The sequence below is a fragment of the Chiloscyllium plagiosum genome, unplaced genomic scaffold (assembly GCF_037043375.1).
Source record: "Chiloscyllium plagiosum isolate Xiang-an unplaced genomic scaffold, Cpla_swu_hap1 HiC_scaffold_25, whole genome shotgun sequence".
In the NCBI taxonomy this organism is placed as follows: Eukaryota; Metazoa; Chordata; class Chondrichthyes; order Orectolobiformes; family Hemiscylliidae; genus Chiloscyllium; species Chiloscyllium plagiosum.
Window position 1 is genome coordinate 5,306,377 of NW_028270163.1, and position 16,102 is coordinate 5,322,478.

The 16,102-nt window shown below is 45.5% G+C and overlaps 1 protein-coding gene across 1 annotated transcript in view; it reads left to right on the forward strand.

The window, feature by feature from the left end:
• Positions 1-2,097: 2,097 nt before the first annotated feature.
• Positions 2,098-16,102, forward strand: part of evpla (envoplakin a) — an 84,219-nt gene continuing 70,214 nt past the window's right edge. Inside the window, exon 1 of the mRNA XM_043714322.2 lies at positions 2,098-2,386. Coding sequence (XP_043570257.2) covers positions 2,334-2,386 — 53 coding nt within the window. The 5' untranslated portion in view covers positions 2,098-2,333. The remainder of the gene's footprint in view (positions 2,387-16,102) is intronic.

The window sequence follows — 16,102 nt, forward strand, 5'->3', positions numbered from 1 at the left end:
TTGAACCCGGGTCTCTGGCGCTGTGAGGCAGCAGTGCTAACCACTGTGTGTCTGAAAATCTACTGTCTTGAAAGTACTCAATGATTGAACACCAGGAGCCCTCAGTACAAGTGACTGAGTACTCAGTGACTGATCAGTCAGAGCCATAGAGCAGTACAGTATGAAACAGACCCTTTGTTCCGACCAATCCAAAATGACCATAATCTGAAACTAAACCAGCCCTACCTGCCTGTGCTTGGCCCATATCCCTCCACACATTTCTTCATGTATCTCTCCAATGTTTTTTAAACGTAATTGAGCACACATCCACAACTTCCTGGGGAAGTTCATTCCACAGTACAGTACTGAGTACTCAATTACTGAGCATTCATAGCCCTCAGTAGTAATGATTGAGTACTCAGTGACTGATAATTCAGAGCCTTCAGCAATACAGAATTCCAAAGCTTCACAGCCTAGGGAATGATGAATATTCCTCCTCATGTCAGCCCTGTCTTATGAAGCACGTACCTCAGATTAAACCGTCTCATTGTCAAACGCTCAGACAGGGAGGGTCAGCTGCTCGGTGCTGGATGGGCAGTGCTGCTCACTGCACTGTTGCAGTTCATGGTGAGGGGCACTGCTACCATCCTGTTTAAATTGGGACATTCCAGGTCCTGCTTGGACTCCAGTGGGAGAGAAAAGCCACTTCCTGGGCCAACTAGAAGAGTCTCTTGTTGTTAATAAGATATTGTTTATTGTATGTTAATTACTAGTTAAAGTTACATTAGAGTTTGATACAGAGACTACAAAGGGGACCTGGGTATTTGGTCAATCCTTCGAGGTCGTCAGCTGTTCCACCCACAAGGCCAGATGACATCATCATGGTGGGCAGTGCTTATGGCACACCTCAGGATTAACCCTTTCCAACCCATGTACAAAACTCAGTAAAATCAGGAGATCTGTCATGACTTGAGCAGTCCAGACTGATATTCTGAGCACCCTGAGAGTATGATACAGGTCAGCAATACCATCTTTCAGATAAGACCCTTCTCCCTCCTCTCAGGAGTACGCAGATGAAGTGATTCTGCAATAGGGTCAGCAGTTCTCTTGAGTGACAAAAGCGGCACGGTGGCACAGTGGTTAGCACTGCTGCCTCACAGCGCCAGAGACCCGGGTTCAATTCCCACCTCAGGCGACTGACTGTGTGGGGTTTGCACATTCTCCCTGTGTCTGCGTGGGTTTCCCCCGGGTGCTCCGGTTTCCTCCCACAGTCCAAAGATGTGCAGGTAAGGTGAATTGGCCATGCTAAATTGCCCGTAGTGTTAGGTAAGGGGTAAATGTAGGGGTATGGGTGGGTTGCGCTTCGGCGGGTCAGTGTGGACTTGTTGGGCCGAAGGGCCTGTTTCCACACTGTAATGTAATGTAATCTAATCTAATCAAATTATTATGGATGCTGGAGACCCAGTTCTGAAGAAGAGTTATACCAGACTCGAAATGTCAACTCTATACCTTTCCCCGCAGTTGCTGCCAGACCTACTGAGTTTCTCCACTACATTCTGAATCACAGAATGAGAATCAGAGAATCATGCAATAGTTTTTTTGTGCTGGAGATCTTTAGCCTCTCTTTTTTTCTCTTTCATTCTTTCCTTCTCTCTAGTTTCCTTTCTTTCTTGCTCTATCTATTTTATCTCTCCTCTGCTTCTATTTTTTTTCTCTCTTTCTTTTTTGTCTCTCTCTCTCTTTCTTTCTCTCTCTGTTTCAATTCTTTTTCTCTCTTTCTTTCATACTTTCTCTCTTTCTCTCCCTATTCTTTCTTTCGGTGTCATTCTCTCCTCTTTGTTTCACTCTGACACTCTCATTCTCTCTATCTCTTTCTTTCTCCCTTCCTGCTATCCCCATTTCCACCAAACCCTTCACTTCCCACTCAGTGTGTGACTCTTCCATGTGAGAGCAGAATGCAACTGAAGTCCTTTTAAATTACTGACTGCCTGAAAGTTCAGCTCCCTGGCAATTGGACTCTGTGTACCTTCATGATTCATTGGGCTGAAGTGGGTGGAGTAACTGGCTTCTCCTTCTCTCAGTCACATTCCCTTCTGAACCAGTTCTGCAAGTTTCACATCAACCTGAAACTCTGTGCTTGCTCTTCCTTGGATCACCTGTCATTGAAAAGGAGCCTCCCTCCAAGCCCAACTTTCACTGAGAGTTGGAATTTGCTGTGCACACACACACTGTCTGCGTATCTGCATGTGGGTATTTGTGTAAGAGACAGAGCCTCGGACAGGCACAGGAAGAGCCACAAAGACAGAATCAGAATAACAGGGATTCATTGACATCAGAGGCAACACTCTGGCAACATGTTCACGAAAAAGAGCACGTTTAAGGTCTCCCCGAGCAGCAAGACATCAAAGTGAGTAGCAATCCTCGTCCTAGTAATCTGTTACAGCTGATGGCACCAATGACCAGAATAGAGTTGTTGGTGATGGTGGTGAATACAATGGGAGTCCTCTGACTAGCAAGTTGATTGCTTAATGCAAAAGTATGATATTCATTATCGGCTGATTCCTGGCTTTACTGCCCAGTGTATTGTTAGGCATTAAAACAAATTATTACAGTAAAATGTAACAGAATACTAATTGAAACGGGTCTCAAAAGATTTACAAGTAGCATTTACAGCAGTAAAATCTGAAAATTTTCCAAATATTGTTCAAATAGCTAATGGTTCCATACTATCACCATTGGTTCTGGATGTTGAATCTTAGACTGAAGCTCATGTCTTTTTTTACTGTACAGTTTTTAACAGTACTCAGGAGCTCTGCATGAAAGCAGAAGTCAGTCATTGTTTGGATTTGGATTTCTTTTCAGGCTCGGAATCTCGATTGTGACATGACATTTTATGGCAACTTACATGATCACGTAGGGACTGGTGGGGAAGGGAAGAATTTAATCTAATAGGAAGGGTTTGAGGGATATGGGCCAAGTGCTGGCAAATGGGACTGGATTAGGTTAGGATAACTGGTTAGCATGGATGGGTTGGACCAAAGGGTCTGTTTCTCTGCTGTACATCTCTTTGACTCTATGACAGAGGTGATTTGGCTGTCATGGGTGTGTGGCTGAATAATCAAAACTCATCCTCTTTCCTCTGACAAAAGAAGTCATTTGCATCAGGTATGGACAATTAGGGCCGAGTATAAAAAAGCTACATCAAAGAAGCAATTCTCTCCAAAGACCCTTCCATTAAATATTTTATCCTGTATAAATGTTATGAACTCCCAACACAAGGCACTCTGACAGCAGCATGGGTCTTGTTAGTTTCAGGTTGGAGGCATCAAATCCATCATCCTGCTCGGAATCACAATTCACAAAAATTTCAGTAGGTTGCCATAACTACATCTACTCCAGGTTAAAAATCCACTGGTCATCTTGAAAGTGCCCACAGCCTTTAGGGCCGTTCACATTATTTTCAGTCAAAGTGGATTGGACAACTGCAGAAGCTGCTTAGAACACACCATTCTTATAACAACTCCTTGTTTAGTGTCCTGCAGGCTAACCATGTTCACAGCATCTTGGCTTTTTCCATTCAGATGGACTTGGAGTTGGACTGTATGTTTGACAGCTGTTCATAGGCCATTCGCTGGTATGGCCTGTGACTTTTGGGGAATTGTAGTCATTTGCTAATCACCCTGTTCAGAGATGTTATGGCATACAAGGTGGGACTTGAACCTAGGTCTCCTGCCTGAGGGGCAGAGATACCACCACTGCACCAAGACAGCTGTTTTGGGGAATTGTACTTTTAGAAGTGTAATGCATGGGCAGGTGTTGAGGTATGGCTGTTTTCATTTGGCACTGTGTTGTTGGTGCACAGTGGATTCGAGAAATGCCTGGTACCTATCCATATCATTTCCATATATTCAAAGTTTTGAATGATGGTGAATTCAGACTGGGAGCTGTACGGTTAACACAACTCCTGAAGAAATGCTGTGCAGATAGCAATGCCTTTATTCTCAATCTTGATGTGTATCCTGGAGATAAATAGAAGCTTCTCACTTTGTTTAATCTGAGTTTCAACATATTTTCCTTGAACATAAGCTCATTCCTGTTCTGTGGGCTGGATATTTGCCACATTTCTAGTTATTTTCGAAGCAACCTGTTCAGGGATTTATTACACATCTCTGGACCAGGTGGACTTGAACCTTTCAACTTAAATTTAAAACAGGAGATAAAAGTGGAAACAAAAGATATTGCTCAGTCATAGTTGGTAGCTGAGTAAATTGCTGATTGGTATTTTGTGTGTAAACGTGTGTCTTAGCTCAGTGGGAACACCTTTTGCTTCTGGTGAGAGGCTGCTATTTCAGGCTAATGTTCCAATGCAGCACTGAGGGAGTGCTGCTCTGAGGTGACACCTTTTGTGTGAAGTGTTAAATGGAAGCTCCAGCTGCCTTCTCAGATCAACGTTGAGGATTCAAAGAGAGTTGCTCCCAATATTGTACCCTCACAGGTGGTCTGGTCTGTGTCTTGCTGTTTCTGGGATCCTGCTGTGCTGAAATTGTCTGCTGAATTTCCTGCCTTACCTAGGTGACTTTACTTCATTGGTCATAAAGCTCTTTGTGTCTAAGTTTGCAGGAGTGCTGTGTAATGACAATTTGTCATTACGACCTGGCTTAGTCTGTGGTGTGATCCCATTGTCAGACTGGTTAATGATCCAAGGATGAAAAGTGTGACGCTGGAAAAGCACAGCCAGTCAGGCAGCATCTGAGAAGCAGGAGAGTTGACAGTTCAGACACAAGCCCTTCATTAGGAATGTTGTGGGGAAAGGGGGCTGAGAAATAAATAGGAGGCTGGGGTGAGGATGAGAGGAAGGTAGTTGGGAAGGTGATAGGTAGATGCAGATAAGGTGGTGATGGTGATAGGTCAGAGGGGAGGGTGGAGCCGATAGGTGGGAAGGAAGATGGACAGGGAGGACAGTTCAAGAGGGCGGTGCCGAGTTGGAGGGTTGGAACTGGGATAAGGTGGAGGGGGGGGGGGGGGGGGGAAGGAAACTGTTGAAGTCAACATTGATGCCATGTCATTGGAGGATCCCAAGGCAGAAGATGAGATGTTCTTCCTCCAGGTGTCGGGTAGTGGATTTGGCAGTGGAGGAAGCCCGGGACTTGCATGTCCTTGGCAAAGTGGGAGGTGAAGTTGAATTGGTCGGCCACAGGGCGGTGGGTTTGTTTGGTGTGTGTCCCAGAGATGTCCCCCATTTTGATTAGTACTTAAAGTGCTGGGGGACCTGAACAATACCGTACAAATGAACCACTTGAAAGTGACAGCTAAAATAGCGTAATGACATATTTCAGGGGCAAATCTGGCCAATAGATTTCCTCATGAGTTGGAAACTGTCTCGTTACTGGGCAGGGAACAGCCAGTGGGGATAAGGAGCTCTTTTTAAGGTTGGCGATCTGTGACTAGTGGGATTCCACAGGGATCTGCGTTGGAACCCATAACTGTTTACTACCTATATTAGAGACAAAGGAAAGAAACAAATGCACTGTAGCCAAATTTGCAGATGACACAAAAATAGGTGAAATGGCAAGTTGCAAGAGGATTACACTGAGGAAAGATATTATTTCATTCAAGGTAGTTGAAAGAAAGTTCACAAAGGATGATCCATGGTATGGTAGGATTGTCCTTATGAGCAAAGGTTAAATGGCTTAAAGGTCTAAACTGGAATTTAGAAGAATGAGACAGTCTCATTGAAACATATTGGATTCTTAAAGGGCTTGACAGGGTCAATGCTGAGAGGATGTTTCCCCTAGTGGGAGAGTCTACAACCAGAGGGCATAGTCTCAGAATAAAGGGGGCACCAATTTAAGACCGAGATGAGGGAGAATTTCTTCTCTCAGAAGGTTGTGAGTCATAGAGCTGTACAGCATGGAAACAGATCCTTTGGTCCAACTCATCCATGCTGACCAGATATCCTAAATTAATGTAGTCCCATTTGTCAACATTTGGCCCTTTTCCCTGTTTGGAACTCCTTACCACAAAGAACTGTGGGGGCTGAGTCTTGTGTATGTTTAAGGATGAGCTGGAGAGATTCTTGTTCAGTCAAGGAATCTAGGGTAATGGGGAAAGGGCAAGGAAGTGGATGTGGGCATGTCAGATCAATCACGATTCCATGGGCGGCACGGTGGCACAGTGGTTAGCACTGCTGCCTCACAGCGCCAGAGACCCCGGTTCAATTCCCGCCTCAGGCGACTGACTGTGTGGAGTTTGCATGTTCTCCCCGTGTCTGCGTGGGTTTCCTCCGGGTGCTCTGATTTCCTCCCACAGTGCAAAGATGTGCAGGTCAGGTGAATTGGCCATGCTAAATTGTCCATAGTGTTAGGTAAGAGATAAATGTAGGGGTATGGGTGGGTTGCGCTTCGGCGGGGCAGTGTGGACTTGTTGGGCCGAAGGGCCTGTTTCCACACTGTAAGTAATCTAATCTAATCTAATCTGAATGGGGGAGCAGACTCGAGGAGCCAAATGGCCTACTGTTGTTCCTATTTCCTACTGGCTTAAAGTTTCTTCCAAAATTCCCGTTTCAACGTTGTTTTATTTCATCAATATTTTGCAGTCACCTGACTTTGAAATGGTCGACAAGAATGCCAGGAATTCAGGGTGGGGAGAATGTAATGTCATGTGAGGACTACACCCCATTCCTCAGAGGTAATAGAATGATCAGCATTGTTAATTCGTCATCCCACAGGCGAGTCAGACCAGGCACTATCTGGAAGAGGGTGTTATCGGAGTTGTGGTGACAGACTCTGCCTGTTTGTGGCCCATTACTAGTGCGGGTGGGGGGCAGTCAGTTTAAGATGGCTGTTTGCTGATGGAGGGATCACTCAGGGTGTAATAAGTACAACCATTTCCATAGCAAACATCACCTTTTAATAGAAGGTGAAATCACTTCAATCTGAAGGTGCTGGACCACTGCCACAAAGCAAACACGATAAAGGTTCACAAATAAATAGTCATAGATAGTGTTTAATAATCACTCATTTTTCCATGTCAGCAGTCAGCAAACCCTTCCCTGGGAGTGATTTTTTTCCCCCATTATAAATTCCACCTCCTCGAGGCTCAAACCATTTCATGGGCAAAGTTTCACAGGATCAAACCACCCTCCTATCATTGCCCAAGTAACCATTATTCACAAGTCTGTCCAAAAACTGCAGTCCTTTTACACATCCATACCCCACAAGGATAGCCTCCACGCCCTCTGATTCTTCCTCTCCAACAGACCCATCATTTCCCCTCCACCAATACCCTCCTCTGCCTCACCAATACTCTCCTCTGCCCCACCAATACCTCCTCTGCCTCACCAATACTCTCCTCTGCCTCACCAATACCCTCCTCTGCCTCACCAATACCCTCCTCTGCCCCACCAATACCCTCCTCTGCCTCACCAATACCCTCCTCTGCCCCACCAATACCCTCCTCTGCCTCACCATTACCCTCCTCTGCCCCACCAATACACCCCTCTGCCCCACCAATACCCTCCACTGCCCCACCAATACCCTCTTCTGCCCCACCAATACCCTCCTCTGCCTCACCATTACCCTCCTCTGCCACACCAATACCCTCCTCTGCCTCACCAATACCCTCCTCTGCCTCCCAATACCCTCCTCTGCCCCACCAATACCCTCTTCTGCCTCACTAATACCCTCCTCTGCCCCACCAATACCCTCCTCTGCCCCACCAAACTGGTCCTCACCCTCAATAACTTCTGTTTTAACTCTTCCCATTTCCTCCAATTGCAGGGAGTGGTCATGCGCACTTGGATGGGCCCTAGCTATGCCCGCCTCTTTGTCAGCTATGTCGAACAGTCCCCCTTTAGTACCTACACAGGCAGTCCCTTACTCACAAAGATTGCTGACCAGCTATTCAACAGTGATAGGCATCAGAGCTAAGCCTGAGTCTGTATGTGGCAGCTGCTCACAACATGCTCATATTTGATAATGGTCACAAAATGACAATCTTGAAGATTTTTCCTTCCCCCTTCATGAACTAAAGCAACTCTGTTGCAGCCCAGTTGAGATCCGCTAACTCTTCTGGGACTGTAATTCAAACCGGAGATCTTCCTGATCCAAATTCACACACCCTGTAACTTCAACTTACTTTAATTGAGAAAGAAAAGGAAATAGTTTCATCTCCGCAGTGCCTCTCAACACCTCAGGACATCTCAAAGCTCTTTACAGTTAAAATCATAACTTGAAGTGTAATTTTGGGTTTATCAAAACCAGCTCGTACACAGCAAGATTCCAGAAACAGAAACTTGGCGATGATCTGTTTCAGGTGTTGGCTCGGGCTGAGTAATGGGAAGGGGTGAATCACCCTGCTCTTATTTGAATAATGCAAATGGGGTCAAGGCCGCAGTTTCATATCACATCCATATCAAGGCACTGTTGGCAGTGCAGCACTCCCTCAGTGCAGCATCACAGTGTCAGCCTGCATTTCTGCTTGAGTGCCTGAATCTGGGCTCGGACCCATAACCTGAAGGCTTAAAGATGAGAATTCTCTCCAGTGACAAGGCTTATCCAACAATTCTTAGCTGAGTGGGAAGTCAGGCTGGCAAGGGATTTAATTGGGGACTGATTGATCCCATGGTTAGGTAACGGCAATGAGCCCCACAGACTATTGCACAGCCTGTGAGTCTAGGGACTGGGGAGCTGTCATTGAAATGCTAACATTCCCAAGTGTAGACACTGAGGATATATGTTCAGACTGCCCCACAGCACTTGAAGGAATATAAATTAATTTAAAACGGGAAGCTAAAACCTGTCTCAATGACAATGATTATCATAAAGCCAAAAGCTGAAAAGGGGTACAACAACAGCGGCACGGTGGCACAGTGGTTAGCACTGCTGCCTCACAGCGCCAGAGACCCGGGTTCAATTCCCGACTCAGGTGACTGACTGTGTGGAGTTTGCACATTCTCCCCGTGTCTGCGTGGGTTTCCTCTGGGTGCTCCGGTTTCCTCCCACAGTCCAAAGGTGTGCAGGTCAGGTGAATTGGCCATGCTAAATTGCCCGTAGTGTTAGGTAAAGGGGTAAATGTACGGGAATGGGTGGGTTACGCTTCGGCGGGTCGGTGTGGACTTGTTGGGCCGAAGGGCCTGTTTCCACACTGTAACTAATCTAATCTAAAAAATTGCTGTAAAAAAAGCCATCCCATTCACTAATATCCTTTAAAGAGGGAAATTTGCCATCTTTACCTGGCCTGGCCTACATGTGATTCCAGAACCACAGTAATGTGGTTGATCTAGCTTGCCTCTCAGTTCAAGGGCAATTAGGGCTAGGCAATGAATATAAGCCTTACCAATAACACCCAAATCCTCTGAAATAGAAGATCTCCCTCCAATTTCACCATTGCTTTATTCTGACTGGGTTACTGCAGGAAAAGGGGTGGCTGTCTGAAGACCGGGAACTGGGAGCGGGAATCTCTTAGGATGGGCAGTTTTATGCTGGAGATACCTCAACAAAGGGTTAGAGGACACATATCGGAGAAAGTACAAAACACCAAGGTTTGTCTTAAATATTTAAACAATAAACTTAACTTGATGACCTACTTTGGAGGGCAGTTAAGTTTCACTCACACTACCAAAACACAAACAAGAGACAAGAAGAACCCTCTTGGTGCTTCGGGCCTGCTCTGCCATTCAATAAGATCATGGCTGATCTTATTTTAACCTCAACTATACACTCCTGCATCTGCCGATAATCTTTCATCCCCTTGGAAATCAAGAATCTATCTACCACCTCCTTAAAATATTTAAAGATTCTGCATCCACTGCCTTTTGAGGAAGAGAATTCTATAGACACACAAGCGACTGAGAGAGAAAAAATAAATGTTTCCTCACTTCTGTCTGAAATGTCAGGGAGACAGTGAGGCCTGCAGATGCTGGAGAGTCAGAATCGATAAAGTGTGGTGCTGGGAAAAGCACAGCAGGTCAGGCAGCATTCGAGGATCAAGCGAGTCACCATTTCAGGCAGGACCCTGATGAAATGTCCTGCTCAAAGCGTCGACTCTTCTGCTCCTCAGCTGCTGCCTGACTTGCTGTGCTTTTTCCAGCACCACACTTTATTGAAATGTCAGGGAGCCAATGGTCTAGTGGTATTATTGCTGGACTAATAATCCGGAGACCCAGGTAATGTTCTGGGACCTGGGTTCAAATCCTGTCATGGCAAATGGTCAAATTAGAATTCAATGCAAGAAAAGGAAAATCTGAAATTAAGAGACTAACATTGTCGATTGTTGGAATAGCTCCTCTGGTTCACTAACTGCCATTCTTACCTGGTCTGGCCTACATGTGATTCCAAACCCACAGCAATGTGATTGACTCGTAACTGCCCTCTGGGCAATTAGAGGCAGGCAGTAAATGTGGCCTAGTCAGTGATATCCTCAATCCATGAATGAATGATTAGAAGAAAATGTGTGACTGCATATTTTAAAATCATGGGCCTGGAGTCACACGTAGACCAGATCGGGTAAGGATGGCAGATTCCCTTCCTTAAAGAGTATGAATGAACCAAAAGTGTCCTCTCAGCAGTTGATGATAATTTATTGATCATCATCATAAGGAACAGGAACAGGATTAGGCCATTCGGCCCCTCAAGCCTGCTCCACCATTCAACTGGATCATGGTAGATCTGTCACTCCTCATATTCACTGTCATTGAGACTATTTTTTTAATTACATTTATTAATTGAATGGGATTCAAACCCATATCCCACATGGTCTTCTGGGTTATGAGTTCGGCGATATAAGTACCATCGCACCAGCTCTCCACTAAGTGGTATGTTAGTGGGTGAGATGAGGACAGCCCCTTGAATTGCAATGGTCTTTCCCATTTCTCCACTTTTCTTTGCCAGAGGAAGTTCACCCTTTTTTAAAAAAATGGTGTTCAGGGGGCTGTGGATTGTTTCAAACTCCTGTCTGTTGAAAATCCTGACAGAGATGTGCGTGGGCCCCAGTGGGTCTCACTTGGGTGGCCATTTGTCAGAAGTGCTTGTCACACAGCGCTCTATGTAGTGATGTGGTCCTCATACACAGACACACACTAGATACTGATTAAGATCAGGAGCCTGGTTTCTCTTTACATCCTCTCCCTAGATTGGAGCTTTGAGACTAGTTGGCACACCCTGATTGCCTCCTAACTGAGATCATCTAACGAAAGAACTTGCTTTCATATTGTACCTCTCACAATCTTGGGACATCTCCAAATGCATTTAAATACTTTTGAAATGCATTTGCTGTTGTAATGTTGGAACTGCAGGATCCAGTGTACACACAGCAAACCCCAGAGAAACCACAATGTGATTACAGCTGGGTAAGGTACTCTTGTGAAACCTGTGCATGACATTGGCCTCGGTCTAACGTAACAGTCCAAAGATATGACACCTCCAACCATGCAGCTGTCCTTCAGTGGGTCACTGATGTCTCAGCCTGGGCTCTGTGCCCACGGGTTGGGAGTGGGAACTTGGCCAAATGACTTTCTGAATCTGTCATGATTTGCAGATGCCGATGTTGGTCTGGGCTGCACAAAGTTAAAAATCACACAACACCAGGTTATAGTCCAACAGGTTTCATTGGAAGCAATTCGGAGCACTGCTCCTTCATCAGATGGTTGTGATGAACCACCTGATGAAGGAGCGGTGCTCAGAAAGCTAGTGCTTCTAATTAAACCTGTTGGACTATGACCTGGTGTTGTGCGATTTTTAATTCTGAATCAGTGTGTTGGTGCTACCTACTGAACTGGCTCATCCATAAGCAGTGTGCGTTTAACTGCTAACATACTGACAATAACCTTACCCCCCCAGACTCTCACTGAACAATATTATCAGACATTAAGACAAATCCCCACATTCCTTCATTTTCATGCAAAGGAGGGAAACAGTGAAGATTCCATGGGTGGACCACTTCCTCCTTCCTACAGGAAATTCATTGTTATTAATGTGAATCCAGACAGTGGGATAGGAATAGGCAAACGCTATCATTCCGGTGGAACACACAGCTCTAATCTCTATATCATGTTAGATTCAAACTGTGAGGAGAAAGTGAGGTCTGCAGATGCTGGAGATCAGAGATGGAAATGTGTTGCTGGAAAAGCGCAGCAGGTCAGGCAGCATCTAGGGAACAGGAGAATCGACGTTTCGGGCATTAGCCCTTCTTCAGGAAGAAGGGCTAATGCCCGAAACGTCGATTCTCCTGTTCCCTAGATGCTGCCTGACCTGCTGCGCTTTTCCAGCAACACAGATTCAAACTGTGGTCCCACAAGCCCCATAATGTCAAAATACAGAAGCAGCCAATCGGCCCCTCGAGCCCCTTCTATCATGCAGTTAATTCCTGGCTGATCTGTCCCCTTTACCCACCAAGTTTCATAACCCTTAATACCCATATCCACTCACAGAAAAAAATCTAAATTTAAACCTTTAATCGAGCCTCAACAGCTCTTTTAAGGGATCAGTTCCCACTGTCATGTGTGTGAAGAACCATGCCTGAATGTTAATTGTTTATTCCTGTAGGGTAAAGAGCTTCTGTTTATCCACCTGGTCAACTGTTTCATTCATGCCAAACACCTCCGGTAGGTCATTCCTTAGTCTTCTACATTCATGATGAGGCCACAGTGTAGTTATCCTTCAGAGAGACACAGGTAATGTCTGCTCCTGGTGCCTGTGTGTTAACATCATGGATCAAATTCCTTTATTCCTCTTTTTTTTGGGGCGTTCAGCTTTATAATTTACAACATGTATCAATCATATTTGTGATGGAATGAGCATTGAATATAGGAATCAGGAGCAGGAGACCCTTTAACACCTTGAACCTGCTCCACATTCAATAGGCCCGAGGCTGGTTTGACTGTGTTTTCAACTGCGCACTCCTGCCTATTCCTGATCATCTTAAATGCCCCTGGTCATTATCACAGTGCTGCTCTGAGAGCTTGCTGTGAGCCAATTGGTGCTGAATTGGTCAACAATCTATCTACCTCGATCTGAAAAATACTCCATGATTTGGAGGAGCCGGTGTTGGACTGGGGTGTACAAAGTTACAAATCACACATCACCAGGTTATAGTCCAACAGGTTTAATTGGAAGCACAGGCTTATACTCCACAATCACCTGACGAAGAAGCAGCGCTCTGAAAACCTTTAGTCACTGTTGGGGAACAGAGTCCCAAAGGCTCACAGCTGCCTGAGTGAAGAAATGTTCTTCACATCCTGGGTCGAAGGGCCTGTTCCTGTGTTGTACTGCTCTATCTCCATCGTAAGTGGGTTCTGTTTAAACTGTGTCTCTCCCAAAAGAGATAACATTAACAATAATCTGATGTAATCCTGAAAGTTAGGCCCTCACTGTGTTGGGCAGTTGAGAGCCAGCTGTTGTGATACTAGACCATTGACATGTTTAGGAAAGCTGAAAGGCAAGACAAGTGAGCTTTGAGAAGGTAGCTTTATAGCTGGAGTGTGAACCAGACTCTCCCTTGCAAATTCACTTTGTGATGCTGAATCCCAGTTCAGTCTGAGGTATGGGTCAGAGATCACAGGTTGGAGTAACACAACTATTCATTTTGTGTCCTCCACGACGTTCCAAGGCACCCTAAATCCAATAACGTGTCATCACTGTTGCAATGTAGGAAACGCAGCAGCCAATTTGTACACAGCAAGATCTCACTAACAGCACTGCTGGGCGATGGAAGCAGTAATGGCGAGAACATTTGTTCCAGTGATTCCAGTTCTGTTGGCTGGGAGATAAATATCAACAGAACACCACAGAATCACAGAATTATCACAATACCGAAAAGGCCATTCAGTCCAACATTTTTTTTATTTCAAAAATAAACTTTATTCATAAAATTATTTGGGTCTCTTTTCGATTGGTCATGCCATTCTTGTGCACACATGTCATTACTTTACATACAGACTTCAAAATTTATTTTCATATATACAAGTCTGTACATTAACTATCCCCAACATGCCCTATTGATTCTATTACCGAGGCCAATCTCCTGCCTTTCCCCCACATCCTTGCACACCATTTCGATCCTAATAACCATCCAATGCCTCTTCTGAAAGAAAGCAAAAAAGATTTACATTTATATGGTGAAACTTCATAACCGCTGGACATCTCAAAGGGCTTTACTGTACAGCCAATGGAGGTGCTTTGGAAGGGCAGCCATTGTTGTAATGCAGCAGCCAGTTAGCTGACAGCAAGCTCCCACAAGCAGCACTGTGATAGTGATCAGCTACTGGGTGCTTTTTTATAGCCCGGTAGTTTGTATTCATTAGTGGAATGTGAGTTTCTCTGGTAAAGTCCAGTATTTATTGCCCATCCTGAAATGCCCTTGAACTGAATGCTGTGGTAATCCATTTCAGGGACTGTGAAGAGGCGACTCTGTGGGTCTGGAGTTAAAAGTAGGCCAGAGCAGGGCAAGTCAAGAGGGGTTAAGAACTTGCCTGCTCTTCTTGAAGGGGAGAAAGTGAGGACTGCAGATGCTGGAGATCAGAGCTGAAAATGTGTTGCTGGAAAAGCACAGCAGGTCAGGCAGCGTCCAAGGAGCAGGAGAATCGACGTTTCCGGCATGAGCCCTTCTTCAGGAATGTTTTGAAGGGGAGTTCTTGAACTCCCCTTCTTGAAGGGGAGTTAATCTTTCACATCCAATTGAGGCAGAGGGTGGGGCCTTGGCTTAACTAAAAGTTCACACCCTCTCTGACAGTGCAGCACTCCCTCAGCACTGACCCTCCGACAGTGCAGCACTCCCTCAGTACTGAATCTCCAATAGAGCAGCACTCCCTCAGTACTGACCCTCAGACAGTGCGGCACTCCCTCAGTATGGAGCCTCCAACAGTGCGGCACCCCCTCAGTACTGACCCTCTGGTGTGAGGAACACCCTCAGTACTGACTGTCCACTCCCTTGCTACTGCACCAACGTGTCAATTGTCATTTTGTGCTTGCCGTGGGACTCGAACTTTAACCTGGAGGTGAGATTATCAGCAACAGAGAGCAGTGACAGCCCCAGAGTTGACACACAGTGCCTGTCCTCCCACAAAATCAAAACAAAAGCTTGCAGGCTCCAGAAATCTGAAGCAAACACGGAGAATGCTGGAGAAACTCGGCAGCATCCTTGAAGAGAGAAACAGTTAATGTCTGAAGTTGAGCGACTCTTTGTCAGAACTGAGTCTGTCCATCCCTGACTCCTGCTTGTTGTTTTGCTTTGTTGTGACTTCTAAAGAGTCACTTTGTCTTTACGCTGCTGACAACAAACCAAATTTTACAGGAATTTCTGCAGGGAACTCAGGACTTTAATTGGGATTCTGAAGAACCAAAAGCAATCCGCCAGTGTAGGAGTCTGGAACTGGAATAAGGAAATCCAATGCCAGTGCTGTGCTTCCCAAAGTGGGCTCTGGACCCCAGGAAGTGTTGCGAGCAAAGATTTTGAGTCTGAGTCAGCAAGGACCAATCCATTCCCTACCCCATTACCGCACATCCCTCTGCTCCAGGTCCAAGATTATTAGCAGGACGTGGCAGGAGAGATGTGAAAAGGTTGTTTCCCCTCGTGGAAGAGTCTTGGACCAGAGGGTGTGATCTCAGAAAAAGGGGTCGCACATTTAGGACAGATTTGAGGAGGAATTTCTTCTCTCTGAGGGGAGTGAAGCTGTAGAATTCTTTACAGCTGTCACTAAATAAATTCAAGGCTGAGACTGACAGATTTTTAATCAGTAAGAGGGAATCGAGGGTTATGAGGAAAGTGGAGGTGAGGATTATCAGATCTCATTTAGAGTTGGAACAGAATGGCCTACTTCTGCTGTTATAGGCCCACCCCCACTGCTCACCGAGGGGTCTCTACAGTTTCAAGCCTTGAGATGGGGCCATGTTGGGACAATGTCTGGGAAGCACTATGTTGGTGTCATGCCAACATGTCTCTGTTAAAAGGTTTCTTAAGTTCTACTCCAGCAGCTTGAGGGCCAAAACCAGGCTGAAGCTCCAGCACTGAGGGAATGCCGCAGAGTCAGAGGTGTTCTCTTTCTGGTGAAACATTAAACCCAAGGTCTCAGCCAATAGTAAACACAAACAGATAGCCATACAGGAGCTCCATGTGTAAGAGTTTGCTT